General features: G+C 54.1%; 1 protein-coding gene and 1 long non-coding RNA gene across 2 annotated transcripts; both read left to right on the forward strand.

The window, feature by feature from the left end:
- Positions 1-22,978: 22,978 nt before the first annotated feature.
- Positions 22,979-24,152, forward strand: LOC146542076 (uncharacterized). The gene is made up of 3 exons (XR_014880720.1): positions 22,979-23,288; positions 23,851-23,919; positions 24,090-24,152. It is a non-coding gene; the product is annotated as an uncharacterized LOC146542076 (long non-coding RNA).
- Positions 24,153-24,175: 23 nt separating this feature from the next.
- Positions 24,176-26,136, forward strand: LOC109364895 (uncharacterized). Its single transcript, XM_085214683.1, has 4 exons — positions 24,176-24,181; positions 24,267-24,489; positions 24,734-24,802; positions 24,901-26,136. Exons 1-4 carry the CDS (start codon positions 24,176-24,178, stop codon positions 26,043-26,045), a joined length of 1,443 nt encoding a protein of 480 aa, XP_085070809.1. The 3' UTR covers positions 26,046-26,136.
- Positions 26,137-27,159: the final 1,023 nt, after the last annotated feature.

A 27,159-nucleotide genomic window follows, 5' to 3' on the forward strand; every position in this document is an offset into this window, starting at 1 on the left:
TTTCACACAACCCCATCATCCGTCCTAACCCAATGTGCTGCACGTTGGTTCTGCTGCTCTTCCCAAATGTTTTAATCAAGAGCTTAAAGCAGCTGTGTGACACCAACCCTTGGCTGTCTCCAATAAAGCTGCAAAAAGCTGAGCTTGTTCTTCCTAAATGCACCACCTATATTTTCTGGAGGTGATGGGAGCAGAAGGCAGTGCAAACCCACAGGGTGCAAAGCAGCTCATCCCCACAGCAAAGGAATTTCAGAGTGCTCTCCAGTGCGTGCTTGCCTTGCAAGTGATCCCTTTTCGGCTTGAGGGTTTTATTTTCACCTTGGGAAGGTGTGTCTGAGACCTCCTGCAGCAGATCCTTCACATTTGCTGTGCTCAGCTGAAGCTGCTGTGCTTGGAATGCAGTTGGCAGGAAGTGGAGGTTGATTTTGGTGAGCCAGTGAAGCTGTTTTTCCATTATTTTTTTCCTGAAAAAATCATTTTAATGGTGGATTTCCTCCCATAGTTTGTCACACGTCATGTTTAGTTGCATTAAGAGTTAGAAAACTCATTTGCCTCTGAACTCCCCTGCTTTCTCTCTGCTCTGGGGAGAGTTCTTCTGTTGTGGACATGAGTCCCTGCAGAGTTGTGACTGCAGTGCCCAGTCTGGAGGAACAGGAGCATTTCAGATGCCACAACGGTTTGTTTTCCTTGTGCTGGTGGAATGGTGGGCATGGAGGAGGGGGACTTCCATTCTCAGGGTGGATGTTCACTTGGGAGGCTTCGTGTTGGTGAATTCTACCAGCAGTTGCATCCACCCCGCAGAAAGCTGTGCCCTCTGTGTCACAGGTCACCTCTGCACTCATGGAATCAACACAGCCACAGAGCTCCCAAGGGAACAACCAGCCCCCCAGGTGCCCATGTGCAGGGCTGTTACTGGTTTTTCACATTTTTTATCCAAAGTTGGAGGGCCTGTGTGCTGCAGCATCATCAGCATGAGTGAGACGTGGTGGGAACGGTCCTGTGGCGGCTGTGCTGTGTGTGATGGGTGGCTCTGGGCTCTCCAGGGTGGAGATGCAGGGCAGGTGAGATGGGATGAGGTTACTGTGTGTACTGGTGGGCTGGATGGAATGGAGCTTACAGTTAGTAATGACATGGTTGAAAGCCTCTGGGTATGGATTAAGGGACAAGGAACTAAAGTGGACATCAGTGTGAGAGTCTACAATAGGCCACTCAACCTGGACAATGATACCAATTAATTATTCTTAATTCTTTAAAGGAGTGTCTCAAGAACGGCCTCACTTCCAAATGGGTTTCCAACTTCCCAGAAGTTGAGGGCTGTGCCAGGATCTGATTTGCTCAGATTGACATGAGATATTTGTTTCATTTCTGCACAGAGATGAGTGCTGTGTGGTTCATACACAAGGCTAAGCTGCCTTCTCTGTGCTACAGGATTTCTTTTGTGGGCCAGGAATGCAGGACCACCTCACCTCCGAGTGTACTGACAGCATTTACCCACATGAATGGTTACCTACTCTTCATTTGCCCATTTCTGCTTGTAGCATAGTGAAGTGTCTGATCCCAACACCCATAGTGTCACCAACCCCTGCAGTGTCCCTGCATAATAGATTTGAGTCTCTCGGGCCAGAAACAGAAGAGGGTCAGGAAAATAGTCAGAACTCATGTCCTGAGAAGCACGTTGAGAATTCAGGGAGTAACAGAAAGACAGGGAGCTGTGGATGAGGGTCCAGAGGAGAGCCACGAAGATGATCAGGGGGCTGGAGCAGCTCCCCTTTGAGGACAGGCTGAGGGAGCTGGGCTTGTTCAGCCTGGAGAAAAGAAGGCTGAGGGTGACCTCATTGCAGCCTTCAGTACCTAAAGGGAGCCTACAAACAGGAGGGGAGTCAGCTCTTTGAAAGGGGAGATAACAGCAGGACAAGGGGAATGGTTTGAAGTTGAGGAAGGGGAGATTGAGGTTGGATGTCAGGGGGAAGTTCTTTACAGAGGGAGTGGTGAGGTGCTGGAACAGCTGCCCAGAGAGGCTGTGGATCCCTGTCCATCCCTGGAGGTGTTCAGGGCCGGGTTGGATGGGGCCCTGGGCAGCCTGGGCTGCTGTGACATGTGGAGGTTGGTGGCCCTGCGTGTGGCAGGGGGTTGGAGATTGATGATCCTTGAGGTCCCTTCCAACCATGGCCATTCTGTGTGATCTGTGTGGTTCTGTGAGCGGGGCCAGACAGAGTGCTGCATCAATACCAGTGCCACCAAAAAAGGATGGAGAGTCTTAGTAATTGGGGGCTCCTGGCTGCGGAGCACTGAGGCTCCCATTTGCTGCCTGACTGAGGGGGCAGTGTCTTGATCAAGGCTTTGGGTATCCTGATCTTGTGCAGGCCTTTGAGAAACTGGATATGTGGGCTACTGATGGACTCTGACTGAACAAGCGGAGGACACTGTGCTGGGGAGCAAGCTGTCTGGGTTGATTACCAGGGCTTTAATTGGTCCGAAGAGGCAAGGGAGGGGAATTCATGTGACAGAGAAGGGCTGAGGGATGTTGTCACTGTTGGAGATTGCAGGGAATAACCTCTAGCTGTCCCATAGGATCATACGGGGACTCCTCAGAGAAGGTCATGTTGCCAATACCCCATCCAAAATCTTCCTGTGTTCCTCTAGGGGTAACTGCACATATTGCTTCCCTAAAGTGCCTGTAGACAGTACGCATAGCATGGGAAATACACAGCATGAGCTGGAGATCTGTGTACAGTCGCGGGGCTGTGGTCTCACTGCAATCACGGATATGTGGTGCAGCAGCTCACGTGGTTAGAATGCTGTCATGGAGGGCCGCGTCCTTTTCAGGAAAGACAGGCTGGGGAAGCGAGGTGGAGGGGTTGCTCTTTATGTGAGAGAGCTCCTAGAATGGACTGAGGTGCTCCCGTGAGAGGGTGAAGAACGTGTGGGGTGCTTGTGGGTGGGAATCAAGGGGCGGGCTGTTAGGGATGACACTGTTGTGGGGTGTACTGCAGTCACCAGATCAGGAGGATGAAGTTGATGAAGCCTTCTGCACGCAGCTGGAAGGAGCCTTGCAATTCCGTGCACTGGTTCTCATGGGGACTTGAGTCATCCAGGTATCTGCAGGGTAAGCAGCACGGCCAGGCACACACAGTCCAGCGATGCGTTGAAGACAATTTTGTCACGCAGGTATTGGAGAAGCCAACAAGGGGTGGGGTGATTTTGGACCTTGTTCTTTCCAGCGGGGATGGGCTTGTTAGGCATGAGAAGTTTGGGGGCAGCTTGGGATGCAGCGATCATGAGATGGTGGAGTTCAATATCTTGGGTGGAAGAAGTAAGGCAGAAAGTGGGATTGCTGCCCTGGACTTTCAGAGAGCCAACTTCAACAATTTCTGGGACCTACTTGGAGGGATCTCATGGGCTGGAATGCTTGAAGGTAAAGGGGCCCTTGAGAGCTGGGCAACATTTAAACAGCACTTCTACCAAGCTCAGGATCGGTGCATCCCTAAGAGTAGGAAATCGGGGAATGGATGCAGGAGACCTGTGTGGATGAGCAGGAGCTCATGGATAAGATCAAAGGGAAGAAGAAGGTTTAGGAAAAGTGGGAAAAAGGGCCTGTCCCCTTGGGAGGAGTACAGGTGTGTTGTCAGAGCCTGCAGAGAAGCAATGGGGAAGGCTAAAGCTCACGCTGAGCTGAAGCTAGTGAAGGATATAAAGAATAATAAGCAGGGTGATCTTCCTACCCATTTTAATTTCTCTTTCCTTTTCCTCCTTTTCTCTGAAAGCTGTAAAGTAATTCAAGCCTTCTGTGATTTTCTTATAAAGCATACAGCTTAGTCAGGTGCAATGGTGAGAGGGTCGACATGTAAAGGTGTCATGGTTTTGTTTTTTGGTTTCCAGTATTCCACATCATAACATCATGTTTACTAACACTTTACTCTGGCTTTTCTCAAACTTGTCTTGGGCTTACCTCACACTTTACTCCAAGTTTACTCGCACTTTACTCTGTGTTTACTCACACTACTTTTCTGAGTGTGTTTGACTCGCACTTTACTCCAGGTTTACTCCAACTTTTCTTCAACTTTACTCACACTTTACTCCTGGTTTACTCACGCTTTTATCTGGGTTTTACTGACACCCAACTCCGGGTGTGTACGCTTTCTCTTCTGTGCCTACCCACACTTTACTCCGGGTGTTTCTCACACTTTACTCCAAGTTTACTCGCTCTTTCTATTTACTCTCACTTTACCACACAAAGGTCCAGGGATCAAGGCTTGGCCTTTCTGCTTCATAAGACAAGATGCTTTTCTCAGCATCACAGCCACCATCCCAGGGCCTTGGTCTGCCTGTAATCATGGCTTCCAATTATCTGCTCTAACAAGTCCTTGGGGAAGCTTTCTTGTTAATGGCCTCAGTGGGGCCCATTAATACTTCAAGAAACTTCAGTTACTTCCGACTTTGTTTTCTTCAGCACTTTGTGCAATCTTCTCTCTGCACTGGATGTTGGTAGATTCAGCAGCAAATGCCCCTGGGGCCCATTACAACCTGAAGAGCCCTCCTGTGCCTTCCTGTCATCTTCTACAAGTGTTCAAAATTTGCACAGCAAACTGGAGAGGAATCTGGAGAGAGCTTAAAGAGGCAGAGAACAAAGGGCAATACAAAGTCCACTTACTAATTTTCATATTGTTAGGTTTAAACAAAAGCTGAAGCAGCACTTTGCAACTGAAATTGACCCAGCTTGTCCCCTAATGAGCTTTGCTCTCTCACTGTGTGGACAAACGTCCTCCTCAACTTCCTCACCCCATTTCTACTCACATTGTCCCCATGGGACTCACATCACTTTTCCTCACATCACTCTTCTCTTCTGCAGTCCCGCTCAGGGTTAAACCTCCTTTGCACCAACTCCCACTGGCTTTGCTCAGAGAACCAGCGGCACATGGGCAAGGAAAGATTTCTCTTCTTTTGCCAACAAGCAGAGGAAAACACGATGCAATTGAATGAACAGTAAAACACAGTGATCAGCTGCATGCCTTGTCCAAGCTGCATCTAATGAGGTTTGTCTTTCACAAGGAATATTTGTACAAGAAATGAGTTAGACAGAGATAGGAAGGGAGAGAGAAAATCACATCTAAGGAGTTGATCAAAGAGTCCATCAGACTTTGGAGAGATGGAGCAATAATCTCCCTGAAGGTCACAGATCAGCCAGATGCTGGAAGGTATCTGAATGAACAAAGAGCAAGGGATGGGGAAATCTGGAGAGCAGTGGGAAGAGCATGTGTCCAGATGGCCTGCTGAAAACATAACCTGAACCATGGTCACTTACTTAGGAGAGCTGGGGACACCTGGAGAATGAGGGACATCAGATACGCAGCTGGTAGAGGCATTGGCACTGGCACCACTGTCTGTGTCCTTGTACCTGAAGGCATTTCTGTCCTGCAAACACGGTTCTATAAAACATCAAGAAAAGCAAAAATTAGTAGACAACAACATTCCCTAAAAAACTAGTGTTCTCAACTTAGCAAAATAAGGATTGAGACTGTATTAGTAATGCAGAAGTGCATTAACAGATTTTCACTGATTTCTATCTTTGTCGTCAAATCTTTGGTTCAATTTTATTGGCATTAATTAGCATATTTCAGACTTAAAGCTTCAAAAAGAAAGAAAGATCCATTTGTGCCTTGCACAGAGCCCTGTGCCCCCCTGAATTTCCCTGTCCATGACATCTCTCAGTCTTTGCACTGAGTCACACTGTGGTACTGATTTTTTTTCATGTTCTCAGGCCTTATTTTCAGTGGTCACGTGCAGCACAGGGCGCTTCATGCCCTGAAAGCATCTGCTCTCTTCCCAACAGTAATAGGCCATGAGGACATAGGATCCCAAGACAAGCCAGGCTGGAAGGGAACCTGGGAGATGTCTGCATTCCAAGTTGTCAGAAAGAGGGACAGACTAAGTTGTTCAGCATTTGCTCCTCATGGATTTTGAAAACCTCTTTCAGGAGAGGCTGCAGAGCATCACTGGGTGACCTGCACCAATTCTTGTATCAGCTGGTGGTGAAAATGATGTTTTTCACGGGGTGAACCTCTTCTCTCTCACCTCCCACGAATTTTCTTCTGTCTCCCACACTCACCACAGGGAAGGGCCTGGCTCTGTGCTCTGCATCACCTCCTCACAGGTTCTGGCAAGCTGTATTGAGATCCCATTCATCCTTCCCTCTCCAGGCTCAACTAGCCCAGCTCCCTCACCCTCTCCTCACAGGTGAAATGCCCCAGCCCCAAGCACATTGAGTGAACCTTCCCAAACCCACTCCAGTTTGCTGCCATCTTTCTTGTGTTGGGGATCAGAAATGTTGTGGCACTACTGTGGATGATCCTTCCCTTCCTCTTCTAGCCATGCCCTTGTTGACATAAAAAAGGTGGAGACTGAATTTTTACTGAATTTCCAAACAGGACAAGTAAGATTGGTAAGACACCGAGTTTCTAAGGTCTTAACACAAGACCTGGAGCTGGCAGAGCATACCCCCTTCATGCCTTTCTCCCGACAAGGTTTTAGGAGACAGCTCATGGGTACCCCTACAAGAAGTCTCAGAGTGTTTCCTTCTGATGCTGTTATGATGGAAGTAAGAATACGTTCCTGGCTCCATTTTGCTTTTGTGTCAGAAGACAGACATTTGAACTACATAAAGGCACTTTTCCACAAAAGTTCCCACAGAAAGAAGGCATCCAACATCTTTTTGCAGCTACGGAGACTCTGATTTCTCTACTCTTTCCATGTATATTTTACTGTCTCTTTCCAAATTTAGAAACAGCAACTGTGCAGAAAAACATGCCACAAATCCTGACGTGTGGGCCAATGGGGAGTTTTACCCCGCCCCCTTCCTGATGTCAGTCTGAAGTGATATCCTTTAGTCTTCAGTATAACAAACACATTCTGTGACCGTGCTTTAAGACAGTCTCCCTTCAGCCTTTTAGCTGAGCTTGTTTAGTGCTCTTAAAACCAGCTGTGCAGGTGCTGCTTTCCTCCCCAGTGTGAGGGGATTGCTGCCAGGAGCCGAGCAGTTATCACAGGCACAGCCAGCAAGGAGCTGCCATGGCACAATTGTCGTGTGGCGCTGCTGTCTTCCAACCTGTCCTCTGCAGCAGTTAGCATTCTGCAGGTTACTCTTCCCCAGCTTGCAGAACGAATATCAGAAGTTGATTCTCTTTTGTGAAAGAGTAAATGTGGGTTGAAAAAAAGGTAGTGTGACATTCCTGACTGCAGGTGAACAACAGCACAGATGCCTGCCAGCCCCACAGTAAAAGCTGGAGTTGTTAATGGGGCAGCTTATCCATCTGTGTCGGGCAGTGGTATCGGGCATTGCTTTTCAGATCTTTGTTTTCCTTCTGAGGATTTTGTCCCAGCAGGGTTTGTGCCCCAGGATTTTGGGCATAAGAAGGACTGGCAGCAGCCCAGGACAGGACGTAGGTCCCCTAGGACAGCAGCCACAGCACCTGTCCCATCTGCACAGTGACCCTGGGCCATCCCTAGGGCACCTCAAGACCCTCCTCCTCGGCACAGCCCCACAAAGCACAAGGGAAGGTCTGGGGTGACAATGGTCCCTCTGGAACAGGGCAGGGATGGTGCCCTCCATCCCATCCATCCCCAGCTCGGGGCTCCAGAGATCCCCAGGGTCCCTCAGTGTCCCTGTGCCACCCTTATTGTAATAGACTTCTTCCTTATGTCCAATCTAAAGACTCCTTATGTCCTTCCTTATGTCCAGCCTAAAGGTGAAGGGGAAAGGTTGTGAGGGGGTTTCCCCAGTGAGAAGGACAATTTCAGGAAGGGATGCATACAGAGAACCCAGAGGGATAGCAAGGCAAACCTCACAATGACTGCTACAAAACCAGTGGTACAAAGAGGGAATTCACTGCCAGAAATATCTCACAGTCCAGTGATAAAGATTCACAGCATTAGCTGCAAGGTTGTCTTTTAATTAAAAACAGTAATTAAAAACAGTCTGGATTTTTGAGCTAACAATTATAAGAAATATGAGTATGGGGGGATTGCTAAATGGTGCTGCAGTCTCCTACTCGTAACATCCTTGCTACTTCATTCTGGGTGCTGTCACTGAGCAGCATCTAATGGAAGTTCTTCCCTGGTCAGCTGGCTGCCTCAGTTTGAGCACTGATGGCAACAACGTGGTGATGGCAGGCTTAGTTTTGCTGTTTTCTCCTCGTCAGAATACTCTGACTTTTGAAGGAAGAAGCTTCTTCCTTTTTTTCTTTCTTTCTTTCCTTCTTTTTAATTTTAATTCATTTGGAATATAGATATTCTGAATATAGCTATAATGTTCTGAATGTCATCATTTGTAGTGCTGAGAATTTTTTTATTAAACAGTTATACTCAGTTAAAAAGGTAAAATAAAGATGTTAAAGGAAGAACCCTCTGTGGTGTTGAGCACTGATGAACATAAAAACATCTCCCAGTGAATGCAGAGGCAGCTGATGTGACTGCCTCCGTCCTCAGCAGCTTGCTGCAAGGAACCCCACAAAGCATTTCAGTGCAGGGCTGCTGAGGGAAGCTGTCAGAACAGAGCACTCAGTCCTCTTGCAGAGTACCGGGATGCTTTTCCAGCTGACTGACGGCTGCTTTGTCTGTGGCCATAGCTCCTGAGGAGTGCAGCAGTGCTGAGAGCTGAGACGGAGGAATGTTGCACCTCCTGGAGGATCCTGAGAAGTCAGTGGCCTAGGGCAGGTGCTGGAGAGGAGCTGCAGGGTGCAATCACGGCAGCTGAGCACTGCTTCTGGCAGCACAATGGACGTGCCTCTGATAAGGCGACTGCAATCACAGAGTGAGCAGTGACAGCAGACTTATGAGGCTTGCAGCATTGCCTTCCTCCCGTATCTCTCCACATTCAGATTCTTGATCCAACCCACAGAGCCAAAAGAAAGGGAGGAGGAAGAAAATGTGCTAATAGTTCTTGCTTGCTTCCTATTGCAGAGCGAATTATTGACTGCTAGTCAGAGCAGGACAGTGCCTGCTGTCTGGTAAACCTCACGCAGAACCGCTGATGCTTTTGCAGTAATGAACTCCCACCCTTGTCCCCTGCCCGAGACGGGACGTAGGGCACCCACGGCCTCCGGGTGGCCTGGGCCAGGGCCTCGCCGGCTCTGGGGGAGGAATTTCCTCTACACATCTACCTCAATTTCCACTCTTGGAGTTTAAAGCCACGCCACTCGTGGCTGTCTGCCGATGCCAAGTGGCACACAAGGTCTGGTAGTGGGTCAGGTACTGACATGACAACAGTACGTGGACAGCGGTGGTGTTACTGTTTATTGGTACTGTGGAGCCTGGTATCTCTGGCACGACGACAGCAGTGGTTCTGTGGATGTTAGATGGTGCTTCCAAACCCACTACTTTCTATTTAGTGGTACAGCGGAGCCTGGAAAACTCCGGTTGATGCCAGCAGTGGTTCTGTGGATGTCAGCTGGTGTCTGTAAACCCACATGCTGGGGGTGCTCCCCCCTCCTGATGGATAGTGGAGAGGAGCGGAAGGGCAGATGCAGTGCTGGGGGGTGCTGGGGGCTGCTGGACCAGGTCTTTTTCCCCCTGGCAGTGGTATTCCAGCTATCTGACGAAGCCCCTGAGCTGACACCCTTAGGGGGCCACTCCCAGCGCCTGAAAGATGGTGGAGGGGAGGGGGAGGATGGTACTCAGGGGGGCTGTGGGCTGCTGGATGGCTCACGCTTCCCCCAGGCAGCAGTTGTTGGCCTGCTGGATAATTCCCCCAGGCCAAGACCCCGGGGGGGCTGCTCCCACCTCCTAAGGGGTGGTGGAGAGGAGGGGAAGGGCAGCGGGGAGGCCTGGGGGGACCTGGGGCGGCCAGGCCTGTCATGCTGGGGCGGCCACTGCCGTCCTTTGAGAGATGGTGGAGAGGAGGGGGAGGGTAGGGGGGGTGCCTGAGGGGGCCACTCCCGTCCCCTGAAGGATCGTGGAGGGGAATGGGAGGGCGGTGACGGTGCCTGGGGAGGCGGGGGGCTGCTGGGCCGGTCGCGCTTCCCCCAGGCAGCGGCTGTCCTGGTGGACAGTTTCCCCGAGTCTGCACTCGGCGGGGATTTCTGCCATCCTCTGACAGATGGTGGAGGGGAGGGGGAGGGCAGAGGTGGTGCTGGGGGGGGCTGGGGGCTGCCGGGCCTGGTCTGTTTCCCCCTGGCAGTGGTTTTCCAGGGGTCTGATGATGCCCCCGAGCTGACAGACCGGGGGGGCTTCTCCCACCTCCTTATGGATGGTGGAGGGGAGGGGGAGGACAGCGGGGGTGCCTGAGGGGGCCACTCCCGTCCCCTGAAGGATCGTGGAGGGGAATGGGAGGGCGGTGACGGTGCCTGGGGAGGCGGGGGGCTGCTGGGCCGGTCGCGCTTCCCCCAGGCAGCGGCTGTCCTGGTGGACAGTTTCCCCGAGTCTGCACTCGGCAGGGATTTCTGCCATCCTCTGACAGATGGTGGAGGGGAGGGGGAGGGCAGAGGTGGTGCTGGGGGGGGCTGGGGGCTGCCAGGCCTGGTCTGTTTCCCCCTGGCAGTGGTTTTCCAGGGGTCTGATGATGCCCCCGAGCTGACAGACCGGGGGGGCTTCTCCCACCTCCTTATGGATGGTGGAGGGGAGGGGAGGGCAGCGGGGGTGCCTGAGGGGGCCACTCCCGTCCCCTGAAGGATCGTGGAGGGGAATGGGAGGGCGGTGACGGTGCCTGGGGAGGCGGGGGGCTGCTGGGCCGGTCGCGCTTCCCCCAGGCAGCGGCTGTCCTGGTGGACAGTTTCCCCGAGTCTGCACTCGGCGGGGATTTCTGCCATCCTCTGACAGATGGTGGAGGGGAGGGGGAGGGCAGAGGTGGTGCTGGGGGGGGCTGGGGGCTGCCAGGCCTGGTCTGTTTCCCCCTGGCAGTGGTTTTCCAGGGGTCTGATGATGCCCCCGAGCTGACACCCTGGGGGGGCTTCTCCCATCTCCTTATGGATGGTGGAGGGGAGGGGGAGGGCAGAGGTGGTGCTGGGGGGGGTTGGGGGCTGCCGGGCCTCTCAGGCTTCTCCGAAGCACCGGTTGTCCGGGTGCTGGACGATGCCCCGGAGCCTATACGCTGAGGGGACCGCTCCCGTCCCCTGAAGGATGGTGGTGGGGGACGGGGGGGCGGCGTCGATGCCCGCTGGGGCCGGGGGCTGCCGGGCCTGTCGCTCATCTGCCAGGGAGCAACTGTTTCGGTGCTGGCCGATGACCGCAAGCCTCCGCCCTGGGCGGGTTCTTTCTGTCCCCTGAAGGACGGTGGAGGAGGACGGGGGGGCGGCGTCGATGCCCGCTGGGGCCGGGGGCTGCCGGGCCTGTCGCTCATCTGCCAGGGAGCAACTGTTTTGGTGCTGGCCAATGACCGCAAGCCTCCACCCTGGGCGGGTTCCTTCTGTCCCCTGAAGGACGGTGGAGGAGGACGGGGGGGTGGCGTCGATGCCCGCTGGGGCCGGGGGCTGCCGGGCCTGTCGCTCATCCCCCGGGATGCGGAGCCCAGGCTGATGGGCCGCGGGGGCCGAGGCGGGGGTCGCCGAGCCCGGCGGCTGTCCAGCCTGGCAGGGGCCGCTCTGGTGGTGCCCTGCGGCAGGTGGACAGGTTGTTCCCGCACAGGTGGTTGGCGGGGTGTCCGTCTGTCGGGCCACTCGAGGTCAGCAGACTCTTCGTCTGACTGCGAGCTGTCGCTGCTGGCATCGTCCTGCGCTTCATCAGCTGCAGCCAGGCGCCTGCGCAGAGAAGAACGTGCTGAGGCACAGCAGAGCCCCTGCTCTCCTTCCTCAATGGCAAAGAGCCGCCTGCAGCTCCCAGCCTGTCTCGGGCCCAGCACTAAGAACGGGCTGCAGGAATGGCCGTGCCAATTCAAACATCTGACAGCATAGATCTCAGACCGTGTTAGCCAACAACTAACTGGCCTCTCTGTGCTGCTTTAACCAGAAATGCCTCCTGGCTCACGGCAGCCCTACGGTAAAGAGTTGGGCGGGATGGGGGTGGGGGTGAACAACAACTTACTGCTTTCTCTTCCTGCACCACCAGAAAAGAAGACAGCACAGAATCATCCCTAGCAATAGGGAAACTGGAACAGATACGGCAAGTTCCAGGTACAACTTCTGTGCATCTTTAACTTGTTCGGCGTTTGCACGTCCTTCAGCATCCACACCTGGAGGAATAATGTGGTCATTGCTGTGTCTTGTGCCATACCGGCAGCCTCGCAGGAGGTCTGACATTGCCACAGAATGCTCTTTTTCATTTTGTTGGCCTCCTGGAACAAGTGAAAATCCTCAGGCTGCAATGCTTTCCCTGATTCCAGGGGAAGCAAAGGGAACTCCCAAAGGCGCTGCACATCAACGCACTCTGGAGCCTCTTTTCTGCCTTTCAGCTTTGTTTACACTGTGACTTTGCCACGGTCCAGATCTTCCTGGGCCATGGATTTGCTCCTCCTTCTCCATCATGCTCTAAGATTTCTTTTGCACTCGCCCACCCTCGCCTCGTGAGGCTGGGTAGTGCTGCTGCAGGCAGGCACACCGTGACCGCTTGGGACACGTTGTGTGACTCAAGAAAACTCCTTAGAGCAGAAGGAGAGCGTGTGGATCTGCTCAACCAATTGCTGCTATGAATGACGTGGACAAGAGCAATTGCTGTGTCGGGCAGGGAGTGCTGGCCTGATCTCCCCCTTCTCACTCGGGGGCAGAGTCAGGCCCTCTCCGCAGGCACCTGAACCTGCCTCTCCCTTTTTGCCTTTCCCCCAGCATGGGCACAACTTGCATGCTCCTACTTTTCTCCTCGTTATGAACTCCTGCCTGATTGTTGCTTACCTGGATTCTTCAGAAAAAACCCATAGATCCAGTTGTGTTGGGCTTTCTGGGGCTCTGACAGCACTGTGAAGAATGAGAGAAAGGCAAAGTCTCAGCGTGGTGCAGGCAAAGAGGAGGCAGGACGGGGAGGCTCCTTCTATGCCACTGCCCCATCTATGAGGCAGTGCATCCCTCCGGACCTCAGTTTGCAGGAGGGATCCCGCTCCGGGCTGCTGGTGTGCCAGGCGCCTCAAGGGAGGCGCAGCAAGCTCTGGAATGCAGGGACTTGGGAGGGAGGTACGTTGGAGGGTCCTGTTTCCTCTCCTCATCTGCTGAACGTTGTTCCCCTGGCCAAAGTTCCTAAGTCCCTGGGAACTGGGTCTGATGGGAGGGGAGCAACCTCTAACCACGGCACGGAGCTCTACGAGGGCCTTTACCTGGAGCGCCGGTCGTGTGCGTGGCCTCTGTTTCTCCCGAAGGGACGTGCAGCGTGAGACGGCTGCCTCGCTGAAATGCATCCCTGTGCACAGGCTCTCCGTCTGTCTCTTTAGAAAGGAGGTAAGAGAGTGGGGCCATAAGTAACTGCTTCTCATCAGGAAGATGGCATCTTCGGGAGGCACCAGTTCTCTAGACACATCAGTACAGTTTAGGAACGAAGCCTGGGCTTTTTGTGGTGCACCTCATTCCTACTCCAGACTGCATGCCATTCTGTGAGACAAACAAGTGCTGCACACTTTCCAGTTTGCGAGCACAGACAACAAGCCCTGTCCTGCTGGGAGGCCAGCAGGTTGCAGGCAGGCTTCTTGTTCACGGTGCGCCTTGTGCGATTCTGGCAAGTTGCACGGTGATGCTACAACCAGTTCAGACACAGGCGCCGCCACAGCAGGGCTCTGATCCATCCCTTCCTGCTCTGCACACTACAGTTTCTCCATGTATCTATCTAGAAACTCAGCTTCCCCAGTCTTTCAGTGAGCAGACGGAAAGACACCCACCATGTGCTGCCTTCTCCTTCATGATTTTCTTCAGGACATGGGAGAGCCTCTGCGGATATTTTCCGCTTTTCAGTGCCTCTTTCCGTCTCTCAGGACCTTAACAGAAAGCATGAAAATACATTTCAGACAAACAAAGTGTTGAACTGAGTGGTCTCTTTGGTGAAGTCAATAAAGACAACAGCCACCCCTGGGACGCCTGTGGGGCTCCAGCACAGGAGGCAGCCAAGGCTTTTTGCCTGGCCTTCCCTGGAGGCACTTCTGCACCCAAAGGATGAGGAGAACTTTCCATCACACCCTGCAATCTACACAGCTGCATAACAGAGCTATGCAAGTTGCAGAGGCGCCAGGTGGGCAGTTGGCTGGCACTCAGCAGCTTTCCGGATACTCTCTCCGGGCTGTGTGAAACAGTCCTCAGAGACAGCATGGAAGAACTTTGGGTTTTCTTACTGGAGAGATCTCTGACATACAGAGACAAAGCCAACGGGACACTGGGAGCACGCAGCACCCAAGAAACAGTGACTACCCAGGCTTCTCGTGGAGTAGAAATCACTGGGCAGTGAAAACCTGAACCCTTCCTGAACTACCACAACCACATGTGAGCAGAGAGCGTGAGATGAAGGCTGGTGACTTACCTCTGGCATCCAGCCCAAGCTTAGCGACAGGACTCCATTCTGGTAATCCACCAGGAGGGCCTGCAGGCACAAATGTGATCAGACACAGGTGAGGAGAGCTTCCACTGCACCTTGGGGCCTGGTCTTTCTGCAGTGACCTGCAAGGACTGGTGGCAGGTCGGGGAAAGACATGGCCCAAACAGCAAAGGTAAGATTCTCTCCTCCAAAGAATGGCAAGGGCTGCTTTCCCACTGAAATGTGACAGTTTTCCAAGAACTGTGTACAGAACAGGGCCTTTAAGGCACAAGGAGACTTGAAAGACCTTTGGAGGTTCTTAAGTACCCGAATAAACTATGACAGCGCTAATTTTTCTGCCTTCGAGGAAACAGACACTCCCAACTTACCTCTGGGTTTCCCCTGAGGCACAAAAACAGTATCCACCCAATCATCTTGATAAGGAGCATCAGTGGCATCATCTAGAATCGAGAACAGATGAGAGATGTTCCAACTGCATGTTGAGATCTCCTTTTCCCTTAGTGACTGGGGAGGGGTCAAGCAATGGGGTGGGAGACTCAGGCCGGGACTGCCAAGGCTGCAGAGTGGCCAGGGTGACTCGGCAGCTTTCCAAATGCTCTCTCCAGGCCACGTGCAACACCCCTCTAGGACTGCACGGAAGCGCATACAGCCCGTCAGGGCTTTCTTCTGGGAAATCCCTGCTGTATCTCACGCTAAAGCACTGGAGGAAACGATGCCTGTTCCTTCCTCTGGGCTCCGGCCGGGGGTCTCTGCTGGAAACCAGGATTCATCTATGGGGAGCAGCAGGAAGCCGGAGCAGAAAGGCTCCCGCTTTTCCCAGCACACATCTTCTGAGCTCCCCCTGGGACACCCCCGGGCACAGAGCGCGCTCAGCCAGCAGCAGAGCCACGGCCCGGCACGGCTGGAGCCAGCCCTGCAGAGCACCGCTTCCTCACGCCCTCGCCCGGCTCCTGCGCTGCTGCCCGTCCCCCCCATCCCAGCACCCCCACGGAAGGCGGCCCCAGGGCAGCGCGGCACACGGGGACGAGAGCCCGGACCTCTCGCCCTCGCCGCCGCTCGATTTTGGCCCCATCTCTGCCCACTCACCTGCTGCTGGTGCTCGCCACGGAGCAGCACAAGTCTTTTGGGAACACATGGCCATCAGCAGGAGGAGGAGAGCAAGGCGGGCGGGGGCCGCGGCCCCCCACACTCGTGCCATGCTGCCACCGCCGGCGCTGCAGCCACAGCGAGTGCTGCTGGGTGGCACAGAATGCCTGGGGCACACGCTGAGCATTGTGACCTCACGGCACAAGTGGGGCCTTGTGACCTCACCACCACGCACTGCTGTTCCGCCGCCAGGGCCGGCTTCCCCCTGGGCTTGCTGTGTGCACTGTTGCTGGGGGAGGATTCCCAGCCATCCAGAGCAGCAGGAGACCACTGCCTGTCACAGGGACGGCAGGAAATGTGAGTGCTGGAATGGCGCAGCTGGGAAGGGACATTCAAGACACAGACGCTGTCAAAGGAGGAAGAAAATCACGGCGGTGTTGTCTGTCCTGCTTCGTGCAAATCAAGAGATTCGCTTTTCTCTTTTAATGCCAAAACAGAAGCTGGTTCTTCAGTGACATTTCCCCTTCAACCCTCCCCACCCCACCAATTCTCCCCTCCCCTCATCCCTACCTCTTATTTTCTCCATCCTCCCCTCCCGTCCCCTCCCATCCCCTCCCCTTCTCTTTCCCTCCCTTCCTCCCTCCCTTACTTCTCTTCCTTTCCTTACTTCCCTTCCTTCCCTTCCTCCCTCTCTTCCCTCCCTCCCTCCCTCCCTTCTTTCTTTCCTCCCTTCCTTCTTTTTAATTTTAATTCATTTGGAATATAGATATTCCATATAGATGTTCTGAATATCATCATTTGTAGTGCTGAGAATTTTTTTATTAAACAGTTATACTCAGTTAAAAAGGTAAAATAAAGATGTTAAAGGAAGAACCCTCTGTGGTGTTGAGCACTGATGAACATAAAAACGTCTCCCAGTGAATGCAGAGGCAGCTGATGTGACTGCCTCCGTCCTCAGCAGCTTGCTGCAAGGAACCCCACAAAGCATTTCAGTGCAGGGCTGCTGAGGGAAGCTGTCAGAACAGAGCACTCAGTCCTCTTGCAGAGTACCGGGATGCTTTTCCAGCTGACTGACGGCTGCTTTGTCTGTGGCCATAGCTCCTGAGGAGTGCAGCAGTGCTGAGAGCTGAGACGGGGGAATGTTGCACCTCCTGGAGGATCCTGAGAAGTCAGTGGCCTAGGGCAGGTGCTGGAGAGGAGCTGCAGGGTGCAATCACGGCAGCTGAGCACTGCTTCTGGCAGCACAATGGACGTGCCTCTGATAAGGCGACTGCAATCACAGAGTGAGCAGTGACAGCAGACTTATGAGGCTTGCAGCATTGCCTTCCTCCCGTATCTCTCCACATTCAGATTCTTGATCCAACCCACAGAGCCAAAAGAAAGGGAGGAGGAAGAAAATGTGCTAATAGTTCTTGCTTGCTTCCTATTGCAGAGCGAATTATTGACTGCTAGTCAGAGCAGGACAGTGCCTGCTGTCTGGTAAACCTCACGCAGAACCGCTGATGCTTTTGCAGTAATGAACTCCCACCCTTGTCCCCTGCCCGAGACGGGACGTAGGGCACCCACGGCCTCCGGGTGGCCTGGGCCAGGGCCTCGCCGGCTCTGGGGGAGGAATTTCCTCTACACATCTACCTCAATTTCCACTCTTGGAGTTTAAAGCCACGCCACTCGTGGCTGTCTGCCGATGCCAAGTGGCACACAAGGTCTGGTAGTGGGTCAGGTACTGACATGACAACAGTACAGTGTGGACAGCGGTGGTGTTACTGTTTATTGGTACTGTGGAGCCTGGTATCTCTGGCACGACGACAGCAGTGGTTCTGTGGATGTTAGATGGTGCTTCCAAACCCACTACTTTCTATTTAGTGGTACAGCGGAGCCTGGAAAACTCCGGTTGATGCCAGCAGTGGTTCTGTGGATGTCAGCTGGTGTCTGTAAACCCACATGCTGGGGGTGCTCCCCCCTCCTGATGGATAGTGGAGAGGAGCGGAAGGGCAGATGCAGTGCTGGGGGGTGCTGGGGGCTGCTGGACCAGGTCTTTTTCCCCCTGGCAGTGGTATTCCAGCTATCTGACGAAGCCCCTGAGCTGACACCCTTAGGGGGCCACTCCCAGCGCCTGAAAGATGGTGGAGGGGAGGGGGAGGATGGTACTCAGGGGGGCTGTGGGCTGCTGGATGGCTCACGCTTCCCCCAGGCAGCAGTTGTTGGCCTGCTGGATAATTCCCCCAGGCCAAGACCCCGGGGGGGCTGCTCCCACCTCCTAAGGGGTGGTGGAGAGGAGGGGAAGGGCAGCGGGGAGGCCTGGGGGGACCTGGGGCGGCCAGGCCTGTCATGCTGGGGCGGCCACTGCCGTCCTTTGAGAGATGGTGGAGAGGAGGGGGAGGGTATGGGGGGGTGCCTGAGGGGGCCACTCCCGTCCCCTGAAGGATCGTGGAGGGGAATGGGAGGGCGGTGACGGTGCCTGGGGAGGCGGGGGGCTGCTGGGCCGGTCGCGCTTCCCCCAGGCAGCGGCTGTCCTGGTGGACAGTTTCCCCGAGTCTGCACTCGGCGGGGATTTCTGCCATCCTCCCCTCACCCCTACTTCTCATTTTCTCCGTCCTCCCCTCTCCCCTCTCCCCCCCTCCTTCACTTCCCCTTCCCTTCCCCCTCTTTTCTCCCTTTTCCCTCCCCTTCCCCCTTGCCTTATGCCAAACTTAGCTCTCCTGCTCTTCACTGAATTCTTCTGGATTCTCTTGCCTTTTGCTGCTACTCTTGCCTTGCTTTCCTTTGCAATGCTATGCATTGCTCTCTCCATATTTCTTGCCAGCCATTCTTTTCTTAGCTCTTATTCTTCACTTTTTACTTGGCTTGTTTCTTCTATTCTCTTTGCCTTTCTTCTCTTTTCTTCTTTTAGTCCTTTTCTCTCTTTTAATACATTATTTTCTTTCTCCTTTTATTTTTTCTTTTTCATTTTTCTTTTTTCTCTTTTTTTCCATTAAATACTTTTTTTCTTCTCTTTTTTGTTTTCCCTTTTTTAATTTATTTTTTTGCTCTTTTTTTTCCATTTTTTTGTTTTCTCTTCTTTTTATCTTTTTTCCTATTTTTATGATTTTTTTTTCTTTTCTCTATTTTGATTCTTTTTTCCTTTTTTTCTTTTTTCTATTTTTTCATCTTTTTTTCTTTTCTCTTTTTTCTTTCTTGTTTTTTTCTCTTTTTCTTTTTTCTCTTTTTCTCATTTTCTTTAATCTTTTTTCTTTTTTTTCCCCTCTTTTTTTTCTCATTTTCTCCTCATTTTTTTCTCTTCTTTTTCTCTTTTTTTTCTCCCCAGCCCCCTCCCAATGCTCCCTATAGCGCCGTGTCCCCCATAACCTCCTCACAGCCCTCTATTGCTCCAAATCTCCCTAGACCCACCCATAAAGCCCCACGTACCCCCATCACGTACCACAACCCACTCCAGCCCCGTGTGCCTCCCTATACTCCAACAGCCTTCTGTAGCCCCCTGCCCCCCCACAGCCCTCCCCAGCTCCCCACAGCTTCCTCGCTTCCCTCTATTTCCCTGTTAGCCCCCTGTATCTCCCCGAGAGCTCCCCACAGCCCCATATCGATCCCACATCCATCCCACAACCACAACCCGTCCCGTGTGTATCTCACTTCTCCACATCCCATCCTGTCTCCATCCACACCCCCACACCCCAGTCCCACTCCCAGCCCCTCACCCCACACGGGGCTGGGTCATGGCCTCGCAGGGTTCCTTCCCTGGCCCAGCGCCGCTCTCCGTCCCTCCCGGCTCCGGCGCCGCTGCCCTCAGCACCGCTCCGTCGTGCCACGGTTCCGTCTCGGTGCTGCCCGGACAGCTCCGTCGCGCAGCGGCTGTGGGACCGGCACCGTCTGAGGGGAGAGTCGGCTGCCAACGGCCGTTCCCGCGCGCTGCGTCTCAGCCAATCGGAGCCGGCGGCGCTGCCGCTGACCAATGAGAGGCACGAACGGGCCGGAACTGCCCCTGACCAATGAGCGGCTGGGGGCGGGCCGGAGCTGCGGTGGTGGAGGGGCTTGGGGTGTTCCCTATTGCTATAGGGGATGGGATGTGGGATTGGGATCGGGATTTGAGATGAGGGATTGGGATTGACAGGTGCGAGATGGGGTTGGGGTGAGGGATTGGGAATGAGATTTGGAATTGGGGCTGGGATGTTGGATGTGAGGTTGGGATGTAGGGTGCGGGGATATGGATATGGGATGGATATGGGATGGGATATCGGGAAATGGGATGTGTATGGGATGGGCTCTGGGTATGGGATGGACTTGGAATGGATGTGGCATTGTAGAACCATGGAATCACAGAACTGCTCAGGTTGGCAGATCAGCGCTCCCTCTGACCTCAGTGCCGTCTGTGAGCGCATTGAAGGTACACTCAATGCCCTGCTCAAGATCATTGATAAAGGTGTTCAATAGGAGTGGTCCCACTACCTAGCCCTGGGGGGCAGCACTCGTGAGCAGCCGCCAGATGGAAAATCCTGCTCTGGGTGTACAGACTTGGCAGGGTCCCTGTCTGAAGACAAAACTGCCAGCAGCCAAACAGTGTGGAGGCAGAAGAGCCGTGACATGGGAGGCATCTTGATGTGGCCTGATGCGATTCGCCTCCTTCTGCCTGTGCCCTGCCTGCTGCCCATCCCCACGGAGTGATGTTTCCCTTTTTCCAGTCACCCAGGACTTCACCAGACAGCCACGATTTTTCAAATATGATGGAGAGTGGCTCGGCAACCACATCAGCCATCTCTTTCAGAGCCCTAGGATGGATATTATCTGGTCCCACAGACATACATACATTCAATTCCATGAGAAGGTCTCAGACTTGTTGCACTGTTGCAATGGGACAGAATCCGCTTCTCTCACCCACACTGAGGGCTTCAGGGTCCTGGTAGGCATGGGGAGGAGCCTGACCAGCAGTGAAGACTGAGGCAAAGCACTAACTGAGCACCTCAGCTTTTTTCATGTCTGAGGAAGCCAGTTCTCCATCCTCATTTATCAGAGGGGGAATGCTGTCCTTGGCCTGTCTTCTGCCTGTGTGCCTCACATCCCTCACCAAGTTCAGCTCCACCTGTGCCTTGCCTTCCTAATCCTATCCCTGCACACACAGACGCAGCCCTGGCAGGAATGCAGCTCTGTGACAATTTGCAGAGCTTAACATGGAGTTCCAGAGGCCAAGTAGCCATCTCTCTTATTTTTGTGCATTTGACAGTTGTGATGAGCAGAGTAGTTTTTTTGTGTTTGTTTTTTGGTCTTTCTGATAGTTCTGTTGGTTTTGGTTTGGTTGGCGGTGGTTGCGGTAGCTGATGGCAATCCCATTTGCTTAGTGCAACAAAGGAGATACCTGAGAAAACAGGAGAGTCTTGAGTGCAAAGAGGGACTGATGGCAGTGCTCTATGGAAGGAATAGAGAGGCCGACAGTGGCCGTTGGTGGCTGTGCAGAGATGTGAGTCTGTGTCTAAATGGTGGTACTTAAAGCTGTGTGAAGTCCTTGGAGTGGACCAAGAGTGTGAAGGTGCTTCTACTCACAGTTGTGCAACTCAGGAGTGAAGTGTGTTCATCAGCTTTTGCACCTGGTAGCATTTTGTTTCCTCGTGCAGCTTTGCTCTGAGCAATGTAGAGCTGTCAGGCAGACTTGGGTCCATTTGCCACTATCAGCAGGAATGAGACCAGTAACACTTTCTGTAAGTGCACTGCAGTTGAAGAAGGAGCTAGTTTGGGCTGTAAAAATAGTGCATTTGAGGGACTTTTGATGAGTTGGGCTAACAGGACAAGACTTCTATTGGCGACTGGTTTCTGTGACATGGAAAAATTACACTTTGTTTTAGGGATGGAGCGTGGGATTTGATTGAATCTTACTGAGAAAGGGGGGAAAGGAAAGCCTGTGTGGGTAAGAACGCTGTGAGCTGTAGTTTGGGTACCTTCATCTGAATAGGGCTGCATGGAAGGGTGTGTTTGATGGGGAAGAGGAGAGGAAAGTGCACTGCAGTTTGTGTTGGCTGTAGGAAAAGCACAACATTTTAGCAGCAGAAAGGCAAATTTAAGAAACGACGCTTGAAGACATGAAGGTGGTGGTTGACTGAGCTAAGATCTTCCTGCAGTTTTTCAAGTATTTCTAGATTTCTCTGTGCAAGAGGCTGATGGCAGAGGCCTTCCACGGAAGCGCAGCGTTGCGGAGAGGCTGAGGAAGAAGGCAGATCCTGAGAAGACACCAAGGAGAGGCACAGATGTAAGACAGGCATCAGGACTTCTGTACTGTCCTCTGGCTGCCGCCTCTTGCTTTCTGCAGGCCTTCTTTGACACCTACGAAGCTTGAGTGAGGCTGCATCAGTGTGAAACACTGGTAACCTATGGAGCTCTGAAGGGGAGCTGTGGGCTCTGGTACCTCAGGAGGGGATGTGCGTGCTCTTTAATGTGCATGCAGTCTGCTTGTGCTATGGCAGAAGGGCTTTGACAGCTGGGACCGTGTTTGTGTTGTCAGGAAAAGCGGATATCAACACTTCCTGGATCCAGTCCAGGAGCTTAAAGTCACAGCCCCAGGTAGAGAGGCTGGCACACGTCCCTGGGCCTAAAGACGCTGCCAGAGAAGCCAGGAGTGGCCCTGGGGCCTAAAAACGGAGCCAGAGAGACTGGCACCGGCCACGGGGCCTGAAGCCACAGCCTGAGTGGCCAGTACCGACCCTGGGGATTAAAGCCATAGCCCCAGCCAGACAGGCTGGCACCAGTCCTGGGCCTAAACCTGAAACCACAAGACGAGAAGCCAGCACCAGCTTTGGGCCTAAAGCCACAGCCTGAGAGGTTGGTGCCGTCCCTGAAGTCTGAAGCTCCAGCCAGAGAGCCCAGCACCAACCCTGGGCCATAATGCCCCATTATAGCCACAGAGGCCAGCACTAGAGCCGGGGCTTAAAGCCACATCTACAGCCAGACAGGCTGGCACCAGCCGTGGAGCCTAAAGCCAAATCCTGAAAGGGTGGCACCAGCCCCCGGGCCTGAAATACGGTCAGAGAGGCCGGCACCAGCTTCGGGCCTAAAGCACAGCCACAGAGCCCTACGCCGGCCCCGGGGCCTGAAGGTGCAGTCACAGCCCGAGAGGTCGGCACCAGGCCTGGGGCCCAAAGCCACACCTACAGCCCAACAGGCCGGCACCAGCCCTGGGGACCAAAGCCAGAGGCAGAGGCCAGCACTGGCCCTGGGGCACCGATGTGCCTTCCTGTTGGTTTCTGCTGATTCCTATAGGACTCTGTTGACCGCTCTGAGGCCATACTGGTCCTTACTGGTTTTTACTTAGCCATACTGGACTTTTCTGGTCCATACTGGTGTGCACTGCTCCCAGTTCCTACTAGTTCCTCTGGGACTCTGCTGACCACTATGAGGCCATATTGTGTTTTTATTGGGCTGCACGAGAGTCATGTTCACTTCTGTTGCTTTACTTCAATTAACCCCCATGACAACCCTCATTCAATTAACCCCATTCACCCTATTGGTGACCCTGGTGTTGATTTCCTAAAATTTGGATCTGGGAGGTGACCACTCCCTTTGCCTATGATGAAAGCACAGAAGTGATGCGGGCACTCGCTGAGGTCACAGTCGTTGCTGGGGTGGGAGCGTTTGTGCCACAGCTGGTGAGCAGAGCTGGTGCTCTGGTGAGCGTGCTGCACACGGAGACTGAGCTCTGTGCTTTTCTTGAGAGATCATCCTGTGAGAGCCCACTGGAAGCACCGCTGCGGCGTGTGTGTGAGCTGGGCACAGCTCAGGCTGAGCAGGCTGACCAGGTGAGCTGGGTTTGGTGCTGGGTGGTCGCTGGGAGGTATCTCAGCAGAAAAGCTGAGCTGGGGAGGACTTTCCAGCCCTTCTGAATGGCTGTATCCAGGGAAAACGGGTTCTTGTTGAGATTCCATCCCACGATTCAGTGAGGATGATGAAATGTCATTCTTGCCCTGGAAAATTGCTGCCGAGCTCCCACCTTCATGTCAGACCTTAAAAAGGAAGCAGAGCGCAGACTTCATAGAGTGCATCTTGTGCCTCACTGCTGTGTGCATGGCTTGGTGTGCCAAACCCAGTAGGTGTTTCAGCAGACCGTGCTGAAGTCACGGCAGAGAGCTCAGCTGGGGACACGGACGGTCAGCACACTTGTGTGGGAAAAGGGGACCTGGGGGCACTTGCTGACAGAAGCCATGGCAGTCAGACACAAGCTGCAGCTAGTGATGGGTAGGCAGTTCTTGCAGCCAGATGACTTCCAAGCATTGCCTTCCTCAAGAGACTGCTTGCGTGGCAGAAGAAAGCTGGGAAAATGCTTCTTCCTCATGATGTTTCACTTGTTGATACTTTCTGTAGGGTTCCTGTCCAAAAGGAGAACTCAGGAATCAAGGCAGCTGAAGATTGCAGTGCTGTAAGGGATGTCAAGTAAGCATCCATTTGGAGTGCAGGAAGGGGCAGTGAGAAGTGAACTGTCAGTGTGTGTTTGGGCTGTCCAAGTAGCATCTTTCTGTTTTCTGGGGGAACATGGGCTTACTGGACAATGCTTCTGCTGCCTGCTGGTGTCTGTGAAATCAATACGTGATCTGTTGTTGTAGGGACAAAACCTGTGCATCTGTGGAATGGTGCGCGGCAAGCGGGGAAACGGAAAGCCTCCACAGGTAAGAAGCTCTTGTGAGCTGTGATGTGGGTACCACCTCTGAACAGGGCTGCATGCAGGGCTGTGTGTGATGGAAGAGAGAGGAAAGGATGCTGCAGTTCTGTGCTGACTGCAGAAGTGGCGCAAGGCTGTAGCAGCAGAAAGGCAAATTGACAAACCTGCTCTTGAAGACCAGAAGTTTGTGGTTGGCAGTGCTGAAATCTTCCTCCAAAGAGAGGCTCTTCATGTCTTTCTTGTCTCCTTTCCTTCAGATGCTGATGCCAGTGGGCTTCCTCTGAAGCGCAGCCATGTGGAAAGCCAGGGGAGGAGCACGGAGTGTGGCACAGCACCCAAGAGAGGTACAGACACACAACAGGCATCTGGGTTTGGTGCACTGTCTTTCTAGTTAGGCTTTCTGCCTGTTCTTTCCTGGGACTGTTCTCATTGCGTGTTGCTTGGGGTGTTAATCCCTGGGATTTACAGTTTCCTTTCCTGTCCTGTTTTATAATGGGAACCCAGCGTTCCCCCGAGATCCCTTACTCTGAACATGGTACGGGAGAGCTGGCATTGACTCTTTGGGATTTTTTTGCTTTTTTTTCCCAGCAGCGGTGAGCAGCTTGGATGTGCCGGAGGACATCACGGACATCCAGGGTTTGCTCTCTTGGATCAATGGTGAGTTTGGGGGCTGCAGAGCTGCAGGTGCGTGTTTGCACAGAGCGGGTGTGGGAAGGCTGTCATCGCCATTTTGGGGGATGTTCTTGCATTTTCAGACGTGGCAAGAGCTGTTGAGGTCCCCCATGAGAACCCCAGCAGCCCCGCCCCAGGATGCTTCATCGCTGAGCTCCCCGACAACCCCAGGGACAACAGGGAGCTCAGCACACAGGCTGCCTCTGGGACGTCCACCGACCCTTTCTGGGGGCTTCCACCATCCCCCGGGTTCCTGCCTGAGCTGCCGTGTGGGTTGTCGCAGCTGCACCCTGCCGTGCCACCAGCGAGTGCCCGGCTCAGCCCACGGCCGACCACCTTGGCTGCCAGCACACCTCCCTCAGCCCAGAGCACACAGCCCACCGAGGAGGTGCAGCAAAGGCAGCCCCAGGAGGATCAGGCAGAAAAGAAGAAGAGGGGCAGCACCAAGCGGGGGGCCAAGCGCCCTGCGCCTGCTGGCACCCCCCAGAAAGGGGAGAGCTGCCAGCAGGAGCAGCCCACCAGCAGTGCCCCAGCCAAGAGAAGGAAGCTGCCACCACGCAGAGAAAGAACAGAGAGAAAAGGCCGCAAACACCCGTGCCAAGGGAAGCTGTCTGGGGCCAGCGCAGGAGCCAGCGGCAGTGGGCAAGCGGGCACTGCCAGCGAGCTGCGTGTGCACCTGTGTGAATGCATCCAGGCCGTGCACCCGCTGGGGCAGAGGGTGACTGTGGTGGGCCCGGTGCGCCGGCCGCCCTCTGTGCAGCCCCAACCGTCTCCCAGCGCTGGCCCCACTGCCCTCCGGCCCCAAGGCAGCGGCACCAACAACGCAGCGCCGGCACCTCCAGGCAGCACGGTGCGAGAGGAGGGCGCTGCCAAGAAGACGGCGCCGAGCTGCCTGCGCCCATCCCCACTGAGGGGTTCACCGCTGCGGAGAGACCCACCATCACTACCACCACCACCACCAGTGCTGCACCAGCAGCAGCCTCGGCCGCGGCGCCCCGTGGACTTTGTGCCCTGCATGGGGCCGCGGGCGGGTGGCGGTGCGGCACCCGTAGTGATGGAGGAGTCGCTGCCCATCACAGCCGAGCAGCGGCCCGAGCGGGAGCGCATGAAGAAGCTGGCCCAGGAGGAGCGGCAGCGGGCAGCCTGGCAGATGAAGATCGGCCCCGTGCAGTTCCTGGTGCAGCGGGAGACAGACATGGCCATAGCCGACCAGTATGGCTACCCATAACCTGCGCTCCTCGCCGGCCCCGCAGCACCAGGCAGCAGTGGCAGCGTTCCAGGGGCACCACCAGCAGCCCCATCCCTCCCCTCCACAACCGAGCCGTCCTCCAGAGTCAGCGTTGCAGTGGGATGGGACGTTGTCTGGGCGCTCAGCTGTGGTGGACTGGAATTTTAGGATTACTGTTGTTTCTGTGTCTCGTTGTACTCTAGGAGAGGTTATTAAAAGCTTTGCGTTCCCTTTGCTACGTCCCTCTGCCTGCAGTTATTTGTGCCATGCCACAGCCTCCCAGCTCCCCACGCCCTCCTCCGGGGCAGGATGGGGCACCACAGATGGCCCATGGTGTCTCTCAGCTGCCACCAGCAGCCCCAGCCCTCCTCTGTCCCTGCAGTTCTTTGTGCAGCGGGATGCAGAGGGCGTTTCACACAGCTCGCCTGCGCTGCCCAGTGCCGTGAATTGCCGTGGGGATGGGCAGCAGCAGGGCACAGGCAGATGGAGGGGAATCACCCTGGATCACTGCGGCCAGAAGAGACTCCAGCAGGGGCAGTTCCCATGGAGGGGGGAAGCAGGGGCAGCTGGGCCTGCTGTGCAGGTGTGCAGATAGGCATAAAGATACCTCCCGTGCCATGGCTCTTCTGCCCCCACGCTGTTTGCTGCCAGCATTTCCCAATATCCCATCCCATATCCATATGCCCACATAGTCCCAAATCTTACAGAGCTGCTGAAAGATATGTCCTGAATGTCATAGGAAAACACCCAGCTGCGTGTTTGAGGAAATCAAGCTGTCAGTGAGAGCTGCCAAGGGGAGCTTGGATGCCTTCTTCTGGCTTCCACTGTTGGTTGCTGTGATCAAGAGTCGGGCACTGCGACCTTTGAAACCTCGTTCCCCCAGAAGAGCACGAGTCTGACCATAGGCAGCGTGTTCTGGGAAGCAAGGTCAGTGACCTGAATGGCAGGAACCTGCTGTTCCACATGGGGCCATTCTGGAAGTTCACTGATCAGACTTTCTGAAGGAGATCTCCCTAGATTGTCTCTGTCCTATCTCCACACTTACCTTGTATTGCTTTGGTCCCAAAAGCCTGCCATCCCTCGCAGCCCTCCAGTTTGCACAAGGCTTTGCATC

The sequence above is a fragment of the Meleagris gallopavo genome, chromosome 33 (genome assembly GCF_905368555.1).
Source record: "Meleagris gallopavo chromosome 33, MGAL_WU_HG_1.1, whole genome shotgun sequence".
Taxonomy (NCBI): Eukaryota; Metazoa; Chordata; class Aves; order Galliformes; family Phasianidae; genus Meleagris; species Meleagris gallopavo.

Excerpts from the sequence above, each read along its gene's own strand:
- LOC109364895 (XM_085214683.1), top strand. Across the intron at positions 24,490-24,733 it reads TGGCACAGCACCCAAGAGAG|CAGCGGTGAGCAGCTTGGAT; the intron begins GTACAGACACAC and ends TTTTTTTCCCAG. Across the intron at positions 24,803-24,900 it reads TTTGCTCTCTTGGATCAATG|ACGTGGCAAGAGCTGTTGAG; the intron begins GTGAGTTTGGGG and ends TTGCATTTTCAG.